Genomic DNA, 21,134 nt, shown 5'->3' with positions numbered 1-21,134 from the left:
GATCAGTTTCTATTGAATTTTTTGTTGAAAAACAATTGATATCGACAAGAAAAATAAAAAAAATATTTTATCTATCCATTTATTTGATATGTAAAGGGGTATGAAAAATGTTAATGTGATAAAGTTAAATTCCACTTATTTTCTTGTCGTCAATGAGATTCTTTAATTTGATAACAAGAAATGCACGAGATAAAATATAAAAATCACTTATTTCGCCAATGAAAAAGCCTACATTTTTTTTTATAAAAATAATATAATTGTGCTAAGTTTAAGTTATTTTTACAGATACAGTAGATAACGTCTTTAGTATTATACTATCAAAAGTAAAATTGAAGTGGCGTGCATGAATCTTGTCAGGGGGTGTAAGACTAAAGAGGTACAAAAGGGGTAGACACCCCTCCTTCCCATCTCCTCCTAGCACGTTCAATATTAGTATTTTGTTAAACGGACAAACGGACATACAAGTAAAGATTGGACAGGTTCTTATTAAATTCTATATCATTATTTCAGAACAAAATGTCGACTGTTAGCTTCAGCCGCAGCAGTTTATCCTCCGACTTAGATTATCCTGGTGCACTCTCCAGAAGGATCATCAGGCCTCCAGGTCTTCCAGGTACAGACAAGATTTCTTTTTTGCTGTAATGACACTAATGAAAGCATGTCACAATGTCATTGTGTCGATAATATATTATTCATGACAGGTATCTAAAGGGATAAGACAATACTAGTTAAATTGATGTACATCCCCTATTATGATAAACCCAATATTACCCCTTCTGTAGATTACAATTAGTGGTTGAAACGTTTGGGCACTCAATATAATGAAAAAAAAACAATAAAAATTCAATAGAAGCCGATGAATACGATAACGTTTTTATAAAACTTTTGGGACTAGTGTAATAAACAGCCTTATATTAGATCCAAAATAGTTGACCTAAAAAACTAAATTTCAAATTCGCAGAATGCTGTTATTATTAACTTGATAAAACAGTATAAAAAGTGATATTTAATAACATTATATTGAAAATTTATTTTACATTAAATACCATGAACAAAGAGTTAAATATAATATAATCCTTTAAAGAATGTAAACTATTTACTCTTTACGTTTAAAGAAAAAAAGATATTTTTTTGTTTTATCCCACAATTTTTTCAAGTTGACAATAACCCCCCCCCCCTCAAAAAAACCTACTGGCCATTCTTAACTATAGTAAACTTCTTAAAGAACATCATTTTTCCAGAAAATAGGGGAAAGGGAGGTTAAATTGGCAAATAATAGGATGTTGTCATAAAATCATTTTTCGTTTTAAAACGCAAAAATTAAATAGATTTATTATTACAGATTAGAGAAATATTCCGCCAAGATCGTCACTCGAACCAATTAAATATTGTTTGTGAACTAGATTAATTGGATGATATTCAAGTTGAAGCTATCTTGTTATATCTTATGTCTGTTTGTTTGTAAACAACTAGAAATATAAAAGCCTAAAACCAACCCGGGACATATGTGAAGCTTTAATAAAATGAAGAACTCAATGAGGTTTTCTAAATAATAAGCTACGGACAAAAAATTGCTCATTTTAATGAAATTTTTTTTTTTTTTACCTGTATGGCTTCAAAAGCGAATAATTTCCGTTAGATTAGAACCGGTTATCAGCCATACTGAAATCGTAGTACAGATAATCTTAATATTCGCGAAAAGCTGTCTATAATACGATAAATAATTAGTACACTTAAAATATTGTATCATTGCTGCTTATGTATAATTGTTCTTGTTATAATTATGTTTGGTTACAATTTGATTCACGTTTTACTGTATTTTTAAAGCTATTAAAAGTACACTTTAAACAAAAAACGAGTCTCAATTTTTAAAAGAAAAGCTTTTAAAAAAGTTAATGAATTATCAAAAAGCAATCCATCAATATCAATAATTCGACATCAGTATTTGTCATAAAATCATATTAATATGTCTATCATAAATTTTAATTCCTAAGACGACAAAGCTAATCTTTATAATTAGGTTGCAAGACTGATTTGTTAAGAATGTCCGTTTGTTGAGCTTGCCTTTGGAATGTTGCAATTTTCTCTTTTTTAATATCGGATGTGTCCCTAACTTCTATAAAATGGATGGCAGTATATTAGTCAGAGAAAGAGGGGACAATAAGCTGTTCATTACACTAGTCCCCAAAGTTCTATAATAACGTTCGCTTATTCGCTGGCTTAACAAATTTGAAGACTTTTAATAGATTAAGATTAGTTAGTTTATTAAGTTGATTGTCCCAACGTTTCAACAACTAATTGTAATTTACAGACGGGGCAATTTATTGTATTAAGGATGAATCTATCGGCCACTGTCATACCCCTGTAGATTCTGATAATAGTAAAAAACCATCATAAGACTTAAGTTTTGATATAAATATCCTAAAACCATCTTGGATACTATGTGAATTTTCAGCCGTACAGATGATATAAACGGACAAACAAAAACCTTAATACTTTTTGTGAACTTTTTTAGTGTTTAAAACAAGATACTCAGAAAGCAAAGCTAAAGAGGTTTCTACTTCAAAATATGTATTTGAACACGAGGTAATTGTTTATTACATTCAGCTAAGATTTAAATTAAATGAAAACAAGGATGACAACATCCATAAGTAGTGAAGCACACAAAATCATGTATAAACAAACGTACACAGTGAGATCTGAATGATTTTGTTGAGAAGATACATCTTTCCAAAAAGCGTCCTGTAAACAACTTAACCCGATCCGTCGTACGTCATTCTACAAAAGACACTGTAAATATTTTATAAAGGTTTCGTGAGTCTCTAATATTTTTATGAAACGTTAGTAATGGTTCATGGACTGCTGTGTCAGTAGCGTGACATAATTAATTAAGGTAGAGGGAATGCTTCGGCCCAATACAAGTGCATCTCATTATAATGCAATAGCACAGATAGGACTTCCAGAGAAAGGTTGTGCAATCAAAGAGTTGGCTGTTTAAGGAGCATTTTACTATATATCCATGCACCTCATTTAGAAAATGACCAAAATAAGATGTATCCCGTCCTTAATAGCTCCGTCCGAGGCTATTTTTTGATATTGTGTAATTTTTGTATAGACTGGTTCCTCTCTGCACACAACCTGGTACATCAATGATAAGGGAGATAAAGTTTGGCTCAGGTAAACAATATTTACTAAACAAGATTCTATATATCCACAACTTTAGTAAAGTGGTGAATATCAGGTAGGGTAAGCTAGTCCCCAAAGTTTTATAATAACGTTTTCTTATTTGTTGGCTTAATAACTTTGGGGACTTTCGATGAATTTCGATTGGTTGGTTCATTAAGTTGAGTGTCCAAATATTTTAATCAATAATTGTAATCTACATAAGGGTTAATTTTGTGTATCACCATTGGAGATGTACATCAATTTATCGACCATTGTCTTATCTTTTTAGATCCTTGGGTAAATATAATTTTTCCAACCAATACAAACTCTGAAGTTTTATATTTAAATTAGTTTAAACCCGTGGCATTAGCATAAATGGAAAGGTGTTGGGTTCGAGTCACGGACTTATTGCGTCATACATGAGACATTAAAACAGTATCTTTTGTCAATATATTACTCTTTTACATTGATAGTGAGAGACGGAGAAATAATTTTGCCAGTAAAAAATCCCGTCCACTTGTTCCTGGGTTTTCTTATGTGTTAAAAATAACAATTTTTCAAATTAAAAAAGTACACACAAATGAGTTTGTTATTCTAAGCAATGATGAATAAGTTTTGCATGTGTAATAATGAAAATATTTTGAAAAATATTGATAATAGTACAATACAGTACGAGGTGTTTATCAAAGAAAGAGAGGACAATGGGCTGTTTATTACACTGGTCCCCAAAATTTTATAATAACGTATTATTATTCGTTGGTTAACAACTTTAGAAAATAAGGGAGTTTGTTAAGTTAAGTGTTCAAACGTTTCAATCATTAATCCTAATCTACAGAAGGGAAAATTTTGTGTATCAATGTATTGACATTGTCTTATCCCTTTAGATCCCTGGTTGTTTATGTGTTATTAGTTTAGACTTTTCCATTCATAAAAATTGAAAATAAAAGTATTTTTTATCTGAGGGAAATCTATATTTTCCTAACTTCTCGCAAATGAATTTAAGATAGATCTTAGGAGAAATAAAAGTAGCTAGCTTCGTCCTTAGCCTCAAACTGCATGGTCTAAAGAAAGCAGTTTATAATGCCTATAAAATTAACGCCATACAAAACAAATGACCAATAATAGTCCAATACACAGACTAAATTACCAATGGCAGGCCAGTATACATTTTAATTGGCCAATGGTAGGCCAGAATTACGTCATTTTTTATTATAGGCGCTATAAAAAGCTTCTGTCTAAAGGGGTTGATGGGAGGTGGGTATTTATTTATTTCCGCAAAGTAACCTGAAACATGACCTAAACCAATACAAAACTTGATAAAAGGAACGAAAAATCCAATTGTTTACGAAACTTTAGCAGACAACCACACACATACTTACATACATACAACTTACATCTTTGTTATAAATTCGAAATGTATCTTGTGCAATAACAATACATCTTGTCGTATAAACAATAGCGTGCAAAGTGATTCACAAGGGAATGTGAAACTTTTTGGGGAGAAAAAGGGGGACGAAGGGCCTTTCAAATTTCCATTTTAAGGAGAGGGTGAGGGGGTGTTGACACCTCCCTAAATCCCTATGCTGTACGCCACTGCTTGGAGAAAGAATATTCTTTTGTTGTGAGAAATATTTTTCTTTCTTTCTTCAAATTGAATATTATTGTATAGTGCATTAATAATGTACTTTCCGTAACTTTTTTTAATTTGAAATATCTTTTTGGGGTCGATAATTTTAATGTTAAACTTTGTTTAGATTTGACCCCAGCCGTCCCTGTACACAGTTCTCCACAACTGAAACCAGGTAAAGAATAACTATGCATCGCATCGTATTATAGACAGCATTCCGGTATAGTGTATTTAGCTTTTAATTTTATCTTAATTATTCTTGAAAAATTGTTCTAATCCTTCGGATATTAATCGGTTTTGATGGCGTTAGTTAACTTGTATTTTTTTGAAAAAGTAAAGAGCAAATTAACTTCCAAAATACTGCTTTAAATGGTTGAATCAATATTTGGTTCCTAAAATCTCTTGGTTTGGTAACAAAACATTTAGAATAATTTTGAAACTGTGAAAACATACTACGTTTTTTTTGTGCTGTACAAAATCTGACTATGAACTTCAAAAATATTTATCTTTGTAATCTTATGTAACGTTACCATATCAACCTAATGTCACTTACAAGATTGTGTGTTAAAACTAATGTTGCATTGTTAATTACTTTTTTTAATTGAAACCTAAAAACACCCGAGTTTTGATAAAAAATTAATTTTGTTTTGTTTAGATTTTACAAGCCCAAGCTTCATAAGTACAGACCTGACCCATATGCACAAAAGGTAAATTTTATTCCACACACAAAAAATATATTTAAATGGCATTTTAAGATGCTTGTCTTAGCCCTATTCTTGGAGGTAAGGTCATATAGACAGCCCCCCCCCCCCCACTTCACATCATTTCGAAAGATGCTTAAAGAGCAATAAATTTTTAAATCGCAGAAAGGCACCAGATATTAAAAAGAGAAGGGCAATATAAATAATTTAAATCACAAAAACTTTACATATCTATATTTCAATTTCTTTTGTATCATTACCGATAGACTGACGGACTAAGTAATTTGTGCAATGTAATCTCTGTGGTAGGGGGTATCTTCACTAAAATTCAGTTGTCTATCTTAAACATCAGCCGAGAAAATAATATTTCCTTCAATAGCGTAACAGAATGCCGGACAAACGAACAGACAAGTTGAATTATGGAGTACAAAAAAATGAATGTTATAATACTTTGTAATGTGTTTAATAAGGAAAACATGTCAACTATTTTGGCAAAAAAATTAATCATTGCGTTAAAATTAGCGTGAAGATTGCATCCTTAGTTTTTTTATAACATTAATTCAGAGATGAGGGATAGGCAAACTGGTTAAATTTATTGCTGTTGCCATATAACAATAATAAAGTGCTTATATTTCTGAAACTATATTTAGGCATAATCTTATTATACAGTGTGGTTTTTTTTATGAGAACTTTTTTGAAAGCAATTTTACCCCACTTATAGTTATCAGAATTTAATGATTAATGGCTTATTTTCTTCGTTTTTATAATCATTTAGAGAACATCAAAAAAATATTTCAGTTTTAATTAAAAAAGTAGAGTAAAATAAAAAATTCAAAACCTAGGTGTCAACATCTAAAAATGGTTTTAGCGCATTTTTCTCATGCTCAAATCTTCTACCCTTAGCAAGAATGGCTGCAAAACGCTTCAAAGTTGAGATACAGAGTTAAAAATTGATACAGATACTTTTGGGGACAAGTACTAGAACATATTAAAGTTTGAAGGATATATCTCAACCAGGGAGGAAGTACTGGCCCCCTAAAGTGGAGTACTGAAAATCCAATTTTTTTTTTGCTAAGGGTAGAAGTTTTGAGCTTAAGAAAAATGAGCTAAAACCTTTTTTAGATGTTGACACCTAAGTTTAGAATTTTTGATTTTACTGTACTTTTTAAATAAAAACTGAAATATTTTTCTTATGTTCTGAAAATGGTTATAAAAAACGAAAAAAATAGTTATTATTAAATTCTGATAACTATAAGTGGGTTAAAATTGCTTTCAAAAAAGTTCTCATAAAAAAAACACACTGTATAAAGGAGTAAACTTTTTTCTCTGTAGCGAAGGATCTAACTAATCACTGAACCGATATGATCCTCCTTTACAGTGTAGCTTATTAAAGGTCCAGTAAAGGTTTTAAACTATTTTGAAGGAGCGTATCTTCACCCCAACCTTAAGTGCCCCAAGAATCTTCTAGGGGCGTGGCCGCTAGTACTTAAAATAAAGTAACAGGATCTGTGGGTGTAAGTGTACCAAAGGATCTCGCTAACCCCTTAACCTATATGGTTATTCTTTACAATATAGCTTCTCATAGGTCATAGGAAAGTTTATAAGTATGTTGGTGGTTGGTATCACCACCCTCCCATGAATAAATGATACACCTTCAAAAAAAAAACTAAAATCGAAAGTGGTGGCGTCGACTCCCCCTCCTCCCTTAAGGGACCCTAGAGGCCTCTAGGGACGTAGCCCCTAGTATCAAATAAAGTTCGATATAACATGTTAGAGAATAAGATTAAGAGATCTTTTTGAATTGGAAAGTAATGAAGGGCCTTTTTTTGAAAATTTCTGAATTAAGTATTTTAAAAGTGTCTTATGTTGGTAATAAAAATATTTATAAATAGAATTTGTTAGATTATTTAATCCTAACTCTAATTTAATGAAATTTTTTGTTAAAAAAAATTACTCCGGAAATATCTTGTTTTTAATCATTGTACAAGGAAAACATTTCACAACAACAAAAGCATTTATTTTTAAAGTTTAGGGTTTGAATTTTTAGTAGCACCTCTTCTCTATTAGATTATGTAAATTAATTGGCTTGCGGGAAATTGAAAAGGACTTCTTTTCCCTCTTTTTTTTAACCCTATCAAAATTATAACTTATTTGAGAGGTTTTGTGATTTTTTATTACAATTGATTTATGACCATTGACCATCTGCTCTTAAAATTACTTTTTCCCTTATTCCAAGTTTGCTTTTTTTTGATTTGCTTCCAATGAATGTTATCATCTTTGCTTATGATCTTATTTATTTTAGATTCGTGGAACATCAGAATGAAGCAACTCTTAAGTATTTCTCATCTGAAGAAAAATAAAACTATTGTACGATGCCGCTGAAATCTTCCCCATAAAAATGAGTTATCATAAGAATATTTATAACAAGAATATCGTTACTTTGACATTGCTGGTCGAAATTTTACTTTTATGTGAGCCTTAATTACATTTATTGAAGCAGGTTAAAGTATAAAAATGGCGTCTTACAATACAAATGACCAATGATAGGCCAGTATACTTTTTTCCTTGGTCAATATAAATATATACTGGCATATCATTGGTTTTGTATCATATGACGTCATTTTTTATAGACTATAAGCTGCTCACATTTATGTAATGGCATGTCATATAATTTACTTAAACTATTAAAATCACTGAAAGCATACAGAGAATATATGACGTCATACTAAGTGACCATTAAAATTGATTAAGGGAAGATTTAGCAGCATCTTTTAAACCAATGCATCCTATTATTATTATTAAAGGGACTGTGAACGTAAATTTTTCTCATCTTAATATCAAATCTTAACATTATCTCATTCATAATATCTCACAGATAGAGCAAAACGCGCTTTTGTTTGCTTAAAAAACGGCTTTTTCCGACGATTTTTATAAGGTACGGGGAAAGGAAGAAATTTTCCGTATTATATAAAATGTGCATTAAATTGCTTTTTTCTCCCATTATAGCTAAAATTAAACTTTTTCACATAGTTCTAGATTTTTCCTAACAGTTAAGATGACTTTTAACATAATCCTTGCTTTAATCCAATGTATAGTTACTTAGAAATTGATAAAATAAGCAATATTTTTTTATTGAAAACCAAATACAATAACAAAGCCAGAAACAGGTTTTTTATTAGTATCCAATTAACTTTAAATGGCCCATCTCTCGCCCACCTTTAATTACAAATTTGTAAATAATAAACACGCAATATTTCTTTATAAACAGTCTGATAAAAGTGTAAACTAATTCTCCAAAGTGGGTTATTTATTGTTCAACACAATAAAAAAGGATATTATTATTTTATATAACCTATGAGATTCAACCCTTTGTAGACAGTGAGGTATTTTTTTTGTCAATAATACGAATTTAAAATATGTCTTTATTACCTAATTACTACGTTATAAAAAAACGAATTGGCAATTTTATAGCATAAAATAAATCCTTAACAGTAAGTAAATTGTTTCAACTATATATGACAAGTTAAATATCCCTACAAACATTATAAGAAACAAAAACGTTCAGATTTTCCCTGTTTTTTCCTTTTTCCTTCTCAAAATACCATAAAATCAAGGCATTATTTCTGGATATTTTTGTGAATAGGACATTTTTGGTTGATCAGTGTAGTGAAATGTGCTTAGTAAATGTTAAGATTTGATAATCAGATGAGAAATTTTTACGTTCACACTCCCTTTAATACTCTGTTGTAATATTTATCATTTATGTATTGTAAATATTAAATATATTTATCTATGAAAATTTATTTTTTAAATTCATTAAATATAACTTAAGACCACATTCAAAATACCATCTCGATAACTACTAGATCGATATGCTTCTACTTTGCATGACGCTCTTTTATGTAAATGAAAGGTTCATAACTATTGTTGCATCTCCAACCTCCCTCGAGAAATCGCCCTTGACAATTATTTGGATAATCAGCCTAGCATTGCAAGAAAAAGATATTGAGATATTAATTTGCAGGTATTGTTAATTAATCACTGAAAAAGGCTTTATATCCAATTAATTTTCTTTTTATTTAAACTTTATCTCATATTTTATATCTACTACAGCTAACATAATTCAGTAATTCATTATTACAATTGTCAGAAAAATAATTGTTTATGCTGTTTAAATAATAAAGGTACTAAGAAAGAGAGGGAATGTCTGATTGAGCCAATAAGAGAATCGCATCGGTACATACATTTAATTTCATTGGTTGAAATTTTGTACACATCTTGTTACGAATGCATGTTTTTTTTCATTTCATACATATATAAAAGTCAGCTGTAAACAGTATATTTTCTTAGTAGAAAGCTTTGCGGAATCAGAATTAATTGCCTAAAAATTTCGTTTAAATTTGAAAGCTTCGAAACGAGGTGCATTCTTAAAAAAAGTTAGGCTGGCTACTCGCTGGTGAGGCAAAATTTTTTTGTGACGAATCCTCCAAAATCAAATAAAAAAATTTACAAAAATTAAATAAAATCTTAAAAGGGTTATTAACATATGATTTTGTTTAATTTTTGTAGATTTTTAATGTGCTTTTGGATGATTTTTAATAAAAATAATTTTGCCTCACTATCGAGTAGCGAGTCTATCATTTTTTAAGAATCCACATCAGCTTGAGTCGAAAGTAAACAATACATTTGTCTGCTAGAAATGTTCCTTCTTAGATTTGACGAAAAAAGGGTTCAGAATATGCTTCTATTCTTCTATTTCTATTGTTTAAATATTTATTTCCACTGTATGAAAACCAGTTTATAGCAAAACTCAAAAATTATGTTATAGAAAATTTTCCACGTCAAATAAAATAAAATAATATCTGTTTGTTGGGTCATCCCTTGAGGCTAACAAGTCTGGAATTAATCTCATAATTTTTTTTCATTTTCTATCTGCGGAAAACTGTCTATAATACGATGAAATAAATAACTATAATTTAATTAACTCAAAGACAGCAACTCTGCCAGTTTAGTATTTTCTTTCCGGCCACACTCAGACCATAGAAATCACCTGAAATATTGATGTAATGATATAATAATGATTCATATCCGTACCCTTTTTGGGGAATAACTCCGAAAAAGCGTTGAATAGCCGTAGAAGCAGGTTAAAAAGCCTATGAAAAAATGTCATCAAACAATACTAATAAACAATAATAGGCCAGTATGTAATTGCTTAATGGTATAATGCGAACTGGCCTATCTTGGTCATTTGTATTGTATGAATTAATGTTTTGCAGGCACGATAAGCTGCTTCATAGCCCTTATCTTAAGGCTGATTGGCAGCGGATTGTTAAAACAACGATGTCAGTATATTTGCAACTAGCGGCTACGCCCCTAGAGGCCTCTAGGGGCACTTGAGGAGGGGGGAGTCGAATTTGATAACCCAATTTCTTAATTTAGATTTTAAAAGAAAAAGTAAAAAAAAATATTTTGGGGGGTGGAAATATTTTTTTAGTTAAAAAATGTAAAATTTTTTATTTATTTTTGTTTTGTTTTTTTTTCATTTTTGGGGGGGTTGGGGGTGTCCCACCCCACAATAAAATAGTTATAAACCTTCCCGGGACTTATGAGAAGCTACCCTGTTAAGGAGAATCCGATCGGTTCAGCGGTTAGCGATATCCTTCGAGACACACAGATACACAGACACACAGACAAACATCCTGTTACTTTAGTAAAAGGATTATTGGATCAGCCCTATATTTTGTGACCTTCGCTACCATAAAAATAGTATTTTTTATTTGTTTTTTTTCTTCTAGTGGCTATAGCTCCATAAATAACATAAAAACCTTTTCTCGTATTCATTCGAATCCGGTGGATAGGAACCGGTTCTCATCCATACGAAAAAACTATGTCTAGCTTCGTATTATATCCAGCTTTCTTCGAATATAAAAATGTACAGTCATAAGATTAAAACCAGTTTTTTAGCCCGTGCCTTCGGCACCTAGGGGCTAAAAAACCTAGTTTTAATTTTATAATTGTACATTCTATATCCGCGGAAAGCCGTTTATAATACGATGAAAGAAATAACTATTCCTGGACTTATGTAAGACTTCCCTGAAAAATCTGGAACAATTAGCCTAAGCCGTTTTAGATATATCAGTTAACATACAAACAGACAAGCAACATAATTTATAATGCACTGAAGCTTGAAAAATTAAAATGCGTCTAAATTAGGCATATAAGTGCCTGTTGATGGAGCAGACTCATACTAATACAAAACTTATAAAGATCTACCTGAAACCAAAGTTGGGACCCAGGGGACAGGTTCCTTAGTGACAGGCTCTCCAGGCACAGCCAGGGCAGGGTTCCAGCCTGCCAGAGAAGTTATATTACCTAAATTATATTGTTTTCTTCTTATTTCTTTACATATGTATGCATAATTTTGTAAGAATGTACTTAAAGAAAATTCAAATTTTTTACCTCTATAAAATGTGTAAAAATGAACAATGTAATTCAATCATAGAGAAAAAAAATCAATTTAATTATTTAAGAATCAAGAAATGTTTGTAACCTGCAGCTATCCAGCTTGTAACTTCAATCCTCTTACCATCCAAGCTTGAAAGTAAGCTCTAAAATAACATTTTTAGAGTGATAAATTAAAATACCTATACACTACATACAATACATATGAGATTTAAAATGAACCAGATGTAGAAAGAAAGAATAAAGAAGAAATTAGCAACTTTCTTCCTTGTTTAGACATGTTGCAAGGAAGATAAGGACGTGCAGGGTATGTGGGGGGGGGGGGGGGACGGGGGGAGGGCAGTGAGTTATTGAAACCTTTAAAGATAAAAATCGACAATCCTATCAGGGGCGTCCAAGCTTTTTATTTTAGGGGGGGTAATTCGGTTTTGGGGGGGGGGGGGTAAAATGGCGCCGCAAATTTTTTTTACCCCCCCCCAAAATTTTTACCCCGGGGGTAAAATTTGCTTGGGAGGGGTAATTACCCCCCCTGAAATCTGTTGGCAGGGGTAAAATTTGTTTACCCCCCCCAAAATTTACCCCCGGGGTAAAATTTTTGGGAGGGGTAAGTTAAATTTTATCAAAAATTTAGTATTAAAAATGCGCGTGAAGCGCGCAAAAATTTTTTTTGTTAGAGATTTTCTATTTTGGGGGGGGTATTTACCCCCCCAAAATTGTTTGGGGGGGGTAAATATCTGTTGGCAGGGGTAAAATTTGTTTACCCCTCCCAAAATTTACCCCCGGGGTAAAATTTTTGGGAGGGGTAAGTTAAATTTTATCAAAAATTTAGTATTAAAAACGCGCGTGAAGCGCGCAAAAATTTTTTTTGTTAGAGATTTTCTATTTTGGGGGGGTATTTACCCCCCCAAAATTGTTTGGGGGGGGTAAATACCCCCTCCTAAATGGTTGGGGGTGCCTACGGCACCCCCAGGGTAGGGGTAAATTTTAAATGGAGGGGTAAAATGAAAAAAATTTTGGGGGTGCCTACGGCACCCCCAAATTCGTTTGGGGGGGGGGGGGGGTAATCGCCCCATTACCCCCCCCCCTTGGACGCCTATGAATCCTATCACATTACAGACAGACACAACCATTTATAGAGTAACTTTGCTAAGAGAAAATATATCTTTAATTTGATTTTTATTTTACCTCTCTGTGAAAATCAGTGAAGTATACTCTGTTTCTCTCTTTACTATACCCCATCACTGATCTTATATACAGGGGCAAACCTAAACAGATTTATTTGGAAACAAGTACAAACATATAACATCAGCAACGTATTTGTAAAACAATGATGACAACATTTATAAAAGCGAAGCTCTAAAATCAGAGGGAAGGACAAACTAATAATAATTTTGTAGAGTGTTAGTATTTAATAAACAAAACTTTAAGTTGTAAGTCTAAACATTGTACTGTATAAGGACATACTTTAACTTTTAGGATTTAATTATATAGATACTTGGTTTATACCTTGTAGTCATTATTCAAAAATTAAATTAATAGAATATCATACAAAAAGTTGTTGTCAAAAAAGTTGATAAAATTTTTTAATGAACTTACTGGTAGAGCGATTGCAGAGTTGCTACACTTTCTAAATCGTAAACAGGAATCATCATGCAAAGTTTGGAATGGCTAGGATAATTCTAACATGCTTAAAAAATAGCTAAACTTTACGAACGTACAGACCAACCATTATCATAGATAAGCCTCTGTTTTTATATTAGTTGTAAAGAACTTATATGGTAAAATAAACACAATGCAATGTATGAAACACTGTGTATTGTCTGCAACTTATTATTTATGTGATGTTAGAACTTATATACATAATAGTTACTTTTTATTTGTAAGTGTATTATAAATTAGATTTAAAGTTTAATAAACTTTGAGTTAAAAAAATTTTTTTTTGAACCCATAACAGTTTCAAAGCACAAACTTTATAATTTGATCAACTAGACTACATTTTTATATAATTTTTTCTTCTAAGTTAAATAAGCTAATCTTGTGCTTTATAACATTAAATATGTATGCCCCCCAAGGTTAAATATGGGGGGATATGACTAAAGAAGATAAACTCATATTGTACACTATACATAGTATACCTGTCCATATTATGGTGTAGATGTTGTACACTGTACATAGTATACCTGTCCATATTCTGGTGTACATGTTGAACACTGTACATAGTACACCTGTCCATATTCTGGTGTACATGTTGCACACTGTACATAGTATACCTGTTAATATTCTGGTGTACATGTTGTACACTGTACATAGTATACCTGTCCATATTCTTGTGTAGATGTTGTACACTGTACATAGTATACCTGTCCATATTCTGGTGTACATGTTGTACACTGTACATAGCATACCTGTCCATATTCTGGTGTACATGTTGTACACTGTACATAGTATACCTGTCCATATTCTGGTGTACATGTTGTACACTGTACATAGTATACCTGTCCATACTCTGGAGTACATGTTGTACATTGTACATAGTATACCTGTCCGTACTCTGGTGTACATGTTGTACACTGTACATAGTATACCTGTCCATATCCTGGTGTTCATATTGTACACATAACAATTAGTTTTGTCTCTATACTGTCCACTAGGATCACATGTAAAAACAAGGTTTTCAACCGGGTTCACCACAAAATGTCTGTAATAAATAATTTAAAATCATACATACAAAAAGCAGCAATTACTTTACTTTTATTGACTGAATTAACAATTTTAGAAAATTATTTGGGTTTTACTTTTACAAAACTCCTTTTTAAATAAGTTTTGTTACTAATTGTTTGTTAATGGTATTTACGTAAAACAATAATTTTTTTTTTAATTGTCTAAATTGTTAGTAACTAAGTAGTTATCTAGATCAATTTTATAATCTGTAAAATTCCTATCTTATCGATTTCATTAAATAACTGGAAAAAAATTCCATTGATAAAAAAAACAATAGAATTATTAAACAATGATCTCGTTAATATAATAGCTGACAGAATAGCTAGGAGGGATAAAGAGAAATTTAATTTCACCTTATGGAATTTTTAAAAAATACTGGGTAAATATTGGGCTAGAATTCCGAAATTTGGTACATAATCCTAGTCCATTAGGTTTGCATTTTCAATAATGTCCTTATGAATAGACATAGTGTATTCAAGGAAAAAAATGTACGAAAAAACAAAAACAATCAAAAGTATGTTTCTACAACAAAAAATACCAAAATAGGCCTAAAAACCCCATTACCGCATGTTTTTTTTTCAAATCTTACCTAACCTAAAAAATGGACTTTTTTGGCATTTATATGTAGTACACATTGGAAAAGACATATGTACAAAATTTCATGATTCTAGCTCAATTTTTAGCCCATTTTGCTCAGATTAAATATTAATGTCACCTTGATATAAACAAAGCATTTATTAAAACTGTTCCTTTACTTTTTATTTTATGAAGCATTCAAATAAGAAAAATGTTAGAAAGTGTGTTAATTTTTTTTCTAAAGAACAACTTCTATCTTTAAAAGTAACTGAAATGTTAAAGCAAAATAATTAATATCATTAGGCCCCTAGGGGGATCTAGGGGCAAATGATTTAGGGTGGGTGTGTGTTTGGGGGGGGGGGGGGAAGAGAAGTCAACCACACCTACAACCAATTTTTGTTTTAAAAAGAAAAAGTAAAAAAAAATATTGACAGACTCAGAGCTTGCTACCTTTATATATTGTTTTTCATTATGGTACTGCTTAGCATATCATGTTGTAATTTTTAAAAGACTAACCTGTATGATTTTTCATTATTAGAATAAGCTCCCTTATTTCGTAAGAGATAGTCAGATATCTGTTTCCTTTCTGGCATAACATCCATCCTTGTTAAGCAAAATTTTATTATATTGTGAAATTTTAATGATATTGGAAAAACAACCAAACATTAGTAAAAAATTGAAAATCTAAGAATAAAAGACGCCAACTGAAAATATCAACCTAATAATACCAAACATAATTAACCAAAAACTATAAAAACTGTATTTCAGTGATAAATATTGCATAAAAACATACTGTCTTTAAGATTTTATCACAAAAAGTATTTTGCCCCTCAAATGTTGAAGATTAAAAGATCTTAGGGCACGTTTTTGAATACTTTCTTGTTTTTGAAAGGCAAAGTGGCTTATGGATGAGGAGGGAGGGAAGTCATGGGGTTAAAATGATTTCTTTACTAATGCATACAACCAATAATAATAAAGTATCTAAAAGGATATAGACTATAAGTTGATGTACATCCTCAATATTTATACACAAAATTGCCCCTTTCTTAAATTACAATTAGTGGTTGAAAAATATTTAGACACTAAATTTTATGAACAAACCGGTTAAAGTTCCAGAAAAGTTATAATTTTAGAGACCAATATTATTAACAACCCAATATCCCCTTCCTCCCTGGGTTAACTGTTTTCTTTACCTTTACAAGAGATTTATAAAGCCCTTTATTGCAAAAATTTGACCAACAAGCAAGACTTGTCTTTTGGAGTTACAGTTTTGATTTTAGATTATAACTTACTGTGGAAAATCAGAAGTTATGTTCTCAGACTTTGTATATTTGCATCCATAAAATTTAACCCTAAAGAAAAATTATATATACTTCTTTACAAAGAGTAACACTAGGTTACAAAGGGTACACAGTTTCATAGGTTGCTTAGTGGAAGCAATCCAAATAGATAATTAAAAAGATGGAACACTCATGAATATTCTGGTTAATGGTTAAGGGAAGCCTGCAAGAACTTCATTCTAACTGCTGAAAGACTGCCACAAGTAGAATCAATATCCAAATTTGAAGCCTTCAGATTCAATAAAAAAAAAAATAGAGGCATTTAAAATGACATTATAGGTAGATGAAAATTTAGAAATTTTTTCCAGCACTCATAATAGAAATTTTAATATTTGATTACGTCAGCTAGATTAATTTAGGCACAACGTTAGAAGTCCATAAAAAATTTATGTACCCATTTAAAGCAATTGCTTTCAATGTTGGTGTCACATCATTGGTTTCTACAACTACAAGCTTCATTGCGCGACCAATCACAGGCTACGATATAATTAATAATAGTAATTGGTGAGACACCATTGGTTTACACAAATACAGCTTCATTGCTTGACCAATCACTGGCTAGAACATTTTTAATGTTTGCAATTGGTGAGACACCATTGGTTTCTACAATTACAAGCTTCATTGCTCGACCAATTATTGGCTAGGATATAATTGATATTATTAATTGGTAAGACACCATTGGTTTACACAACTACAGCTTCATTGATTAAACAATAAAAGACTAGAATATAATTAATATTAGTTTTTGGTATGACACCATTGGTTTCTACAACTACAAGCTTTATCGCTCGACCAATTATTGGCTAGGATATAATTGATATTACTAATTGGTAAGACACCATTGGTTTACACAAATACAGCTTTACTGATTGGCCAATTAAGGCCAGAATATTAAAGATTGATAAAGCAAAGCCAAAATTTGGTAAAATGATGAATCTATTAAATTTTAACTATGAATAAATATTAAAATTACACAGGTGAAAATTTTCTCAACCAAGGTTTTAGCTTCTTTATTATAATTCTCTGTAATACAAACCCTCTTGCCTTTTTTTTAAATATCAAACAGCAAAGCATAAAACAGACAGACTAATGTTTTTTACTCAAACTTTTACTTTACAAACAAAAATGTATTGTAATTTTCAAATTTGTTAAAAAATTGTACCTCATTAAATTTAACAAATTTATCAAAAGATACTCTAACAGATTCTCCTCTCATAAATGATTCTCCATTTACACTTGAATCCACTCGAACCTAAATAAACATTTATAATAAATCGTAATTAAAATGTGTTGCGTTTTGAGCTGAATAAATAGTTTTAATGAGATCTCCCTTCGGCTTCCTCCAATGGATAAAGAATATACATGGATATCATGACATGGGAAAAATTGTCAATTTAGGTTTCTAACGTGTAATTCATTTATTAGTAAGTTCTTTCATCCAGTAGGAGGGAAGAGGATATAGTAATGGGAGTTGATGGGGGGGTATCATTATTTCAGCCCCCTGCAAGTTTCACTTTATTTTAGAACATGAAAATATAATAATATATCCATTATTCTTTCCCTCATCATATGGTAAACCTTCCAAAATTATTTTTATATTTTATTTTGGTGTTTGGAATTTTTGAGTTGCTGAGTTTATCATTCAGGTACTATCTGCTTGTCATGAAAAACTAGTAAATGCTACCTGAAGCTGTTTATAGTGTATATACAAAATGACATCATACAATACAAATGACAAATGATAGGCCACTCTACAGACTAAATTACCAAATGTAAGCCAGTGTACATTTTGATTGACCAATGCTGGGCCAGTATGACGTCATTTTTATAGGCACTATAAAAAGCATCATTGTACCTGTGTTGGGCCTCTGTTATTGGCTGGAAAATCAATCTTGATCTTGACTATGGACATAATAGTCAAGAATTCAACTATTATAGATGGCTCCCATCTAAATCAAATAATATCTTATTTTGACCATGTACACATTATTGCAAATCCATGAAACAGCGTAAATTGCCTCCAAAAAATGGCGTAATTAAATGACCAATGATAGGCCAGTATACATTGTAATTGACCAATTGTAAAATTCATTCTGGCCTCTCATGATGATGATGATTTTAGTAAATATAGTCCTGACTACTCCTGAGGAAACATCACTGTCTTCAAAAGAGGGTTGATTCTGGTAACATTGAACCAAGAATGTTTACTGGGTTAAATCAAATTGGTAACTATACCTGGTTCCAGTTCTAATTGGTGGTGACCAGAATTTGGTTGTACTCAATATATTTGTTGTGGGGTAGCTCTCAGATCTGCTAAACTCTGCTTGGATTTGGAACTCTGGATGTAGGATGGCAAGGTCCTGCTCACAACCTGCAATAGAAAAGTTGAAAGGTGAGTTACAAGCCATTATTCTAATCCTTGAAAAGTTGTATAATTTTTAGATAAAAGTTGGTATTTTATATTAGACTATAGCATCTAGGGGCTTTGTATTCGAAGGAAATTAGATGGGTAGAATAATAGCCAAAACCCATCCCGTGACTTCAATTGAAATAATAAAATTCCCTAAAACCCCCCTGGGACCAATGTGAAGCTCCTCTATAATGGAGAAATCAATCGGTTCAGTTGTTATTGAAATCTTAAGCTACGAACAAAAAACCTTAGAACTTTATATAATAGGATAATAATAACATTTTTGTTATAAATACCTGTTTTAGATGCAAAAAGAAATAAGGGTAAATCCTGTATAGCAGAACATGTGGTCATAGGTACATTTGGATATCCAGAATAACCACTAAACCCACAAGAACTGAGAGCTACAAGTCTTGTATCCTGAATAATTGTATTTTTGTAGACATACACAAGTACTTTCACTTAGTTGATTCACTCTTTGATTACTGACAGCTATAAATCATAGACAATATTTACAGGCTGTTAAATGTTTACTTTGAAAACCAGAATGATAATTAAACAAAGTTCTAACAGCCACACCTAGACATGAATCCACATTGACTTTAGTTTGAAATGAAGAGAATACAAAAATTTTAGTTTTAAATGAGTGTTGATTTCTCTATCAGGGGTTTGAAAATCATATCATCTTCCAACCCCAATATTTGATTAACCACTTGATTTATATATCATGGTTATGAAAATTATGCTGTCATTCTACTTCTCTCAAATAAGATTAGAAAATAACTAGGAAAAATATACTCACTGTATTTTTATTTGGTGGTCTTTGGTTGTTAAAATCCATATGCAGGGTGAAATTAAAAGTAGTCTTGTCATTAAATAATATCCCCTGCTCAAACTAAAATAACAAATATTTTTCATTAGAAATAATTTCAATGGATGCATAATTAGTAAAATATTTAGAATAAGAGATTTTAAACAAAGCAGTTCACAAAGTCATTTTGCTAACCTTAGTTAAAAGTTAGAAGGATAAATTTTTCTTTGTGTTAAGTAGCTTAACTTATAATTATCCCTTTTATGGGACTAATCCTTAAATATATTTACCTTGATCCAGAAAGAGCTCATTCCTTTTTTAACATCTTCAAAATCCCAAGTCACATTTTTGGTATAATTTGTATTTAAACTTGACATATCCACAGTTGTGAAGGTATCAACCATAAATCTATGTAAAAACTATCATAAGGGTAAAGTTTTAGAGAAGTATTTACTGTCATAATTTGTGAAGTTTATCTTTGCCCTAATAATATTTATTTCTTTGCTCTAAAAAAATGTTTAACTGATAAGCAGAGTATGTTGGATAGTCTGTCAATTACTGATTTTTTCATTTTTAAAAAATCCAGGTACTATGTATCATAGTCTGATTATCAAGAATAAACCCTTTCAGGGGGTGAGTACCTGATAATTGTGGGAGTACCTTCCCCTCTAGAATTATTTCTATGATAAACCATTCCAGATATAGGTATCAAAGCACTAAAAAGATAAGATTTTTTTATTTTATAAAATCATTTATTTTTTGTAAATAAGATCAGTTGAAAAATTTGAAATTTTTTTTAAAGATGGTATATTGGGTGGATTTTAGAAATTGATTATTAAATTAAAATTATCTAACTTGCCCAATACTTGATCAAAATCTAAGGTGGCAATTTTCAAATTTAATTTTTCTTGTTTTTCAATGATACAGCTATACAAATCTTTAAAAATGATTTTGATAAAAAACCTTAAGTAACACTTACTTGTTTGGGTATTTCTGATCTTTCATTTCTCCATCATAATTGTTATCAAACATATCAATCTGTACAGATAATTTATAAATATAGTTTCTGCATCCTATTTTTTCTAGAAAAATAAAATGGACAGAGTTAAAGGTCTGATCTATACTGAAAAAGAGGATTATTACATCTCATTGTAACAATTTATAGAATGGGATTATCCTTTTCAAGGAATCTTTTCTAATTGGTTCTAACTTCTGGGTCAGTTTTTTAAATTAAGTTTTAGGTGGGCAAGTTTTAGTATTATAGGAAATGTTCCCAGAAAAGAAAATATTATTCCATTGTTGCTCCAAATCCGAGATACAA

General features: G+C 31.0%; 2 protein-coding genes across 2 annotated transcripts; one reads left to right on the top strand and one right to left on the bottom strand.

Annotated features, from left to right (window-relative positions):
* The first annotated feature begins 513 nt into the window (after positions 1–513).
* Positions 514–8,302, top strand: LOC145322549 (uncharacterized). The gene is made up of 6 exons (XM_080164647.1): positions 514–613; positions 2,516–2,586; positions 3,116–3,177; positions 4,920–4,967; positions 5,448–5,499; positions 7,796–8,302. The coding sequence occupies exons 1-6, from the start codon at positions 517–519 to the stop codon at positions 7,814–7,816; spliced, it is 351 nt and encodes a 116-aa protein (XP_080020773.1). The 5' UTR covers positions 514–516; the 3' UTR covers positions 7,817–8,302.
* A 1,946-nt stretch (positions 8,303–10,248) lies between these two features.
* On the bottom strand, positions 10,249–20,850 carry LOC145322548 (uncharacterized). Its single transcript, XM_080164646.1, has 16 exons — positions 20,793–20,850; positions 20,455–20,529; positions 20,104–20,221; positions 19,805–19,897; positions 19,299–19,422; positions 18,828–18,963; positions 18,448–18,541; positions 17,755–17,844; positions 16,987–17,069; positions 16,545–16,604; positions 15,769–15,855; positions 14,541–14,653; positions 13,141–13,220; positions 12,044–12,101; positions 11,767–11,865; positions 10,249–10,543 (listed from the first exon to the last, which is right to left on the bottom strand). The coding sequence occupies exons 1-16, from the start codon at positions 20,843–20,845 to the stop codon at positions 10,479–10,481; spliced, it is 1,428 nt and encodes a 475-aa protein (XP_080020772.1). The 5' UTR covers positions 20,846–20,850; the 3' UTR covers positions 10,249–10,478.
* Positions 20,851–21,134: the final 284 nt, after the last annotated feature.

Source organism: Acartia tonsa, chromosome 6 (genome assembly GCF_053477335.1).
Source record: "Acartia tonsa isolate MP-2025a chromosome 6, ASM5347733v1, whole genome shotgun sequence".
In the NCBI taxonomy this organism is placed as follows: Eukaryota; Metazoa; Arthropoda; class Copepoda; order Calanoida; family Acartiidae; genus Acartia; species Acartia tonsa.
Note: the sequence above shows the minus strand (reverse complement) of the source record. Positions and strands in the feature narration are given on the sequence as shown.

Coding starts and splice junctions, on each gene's coding strand:
- LOC145322549 (XM_080164647.1), top strand. CDS start 517: ATGTCGACTGTTAGCTTCAGCCGCAGCAGTTTATCCTCCGACTTAGAT. Junction 3,178..4,919: donor GGAGATAAAGTTTGGCTCAG/GTAAACAATATT, acceptor AACTTTGTTTAG/ATTTGACCCCAGCCGTCCCT. Junction 4,968..5,447: donor TTCTCCACAACTGAAACCAG/GTAAAGAATAAC, acceptor TGTTTTGTTTAG/ATTTTACAAGCCCAAGCTTC.
- LOC145322548 (XM_080164646.1), bottom strand. CDS start 20,845: ATGTTTGATAACAATTATGATGGAGAAATGAAAGATCAGAAATACCCA. Junction 19,898..20,103: donor TGAGCTCTTTCTGGATCAAG/GTAAATATATTT, acceptor TTGTTATTTTAG/TTTGAGCAGGGGATATTATT. Junction 12,102..13,140: donor TCACTGATTTTCACAGAGAG/GTAAAATAAAAA, acceptor ATGTTATTTTAG/AGCTTACTTTCAAGCTTGGA.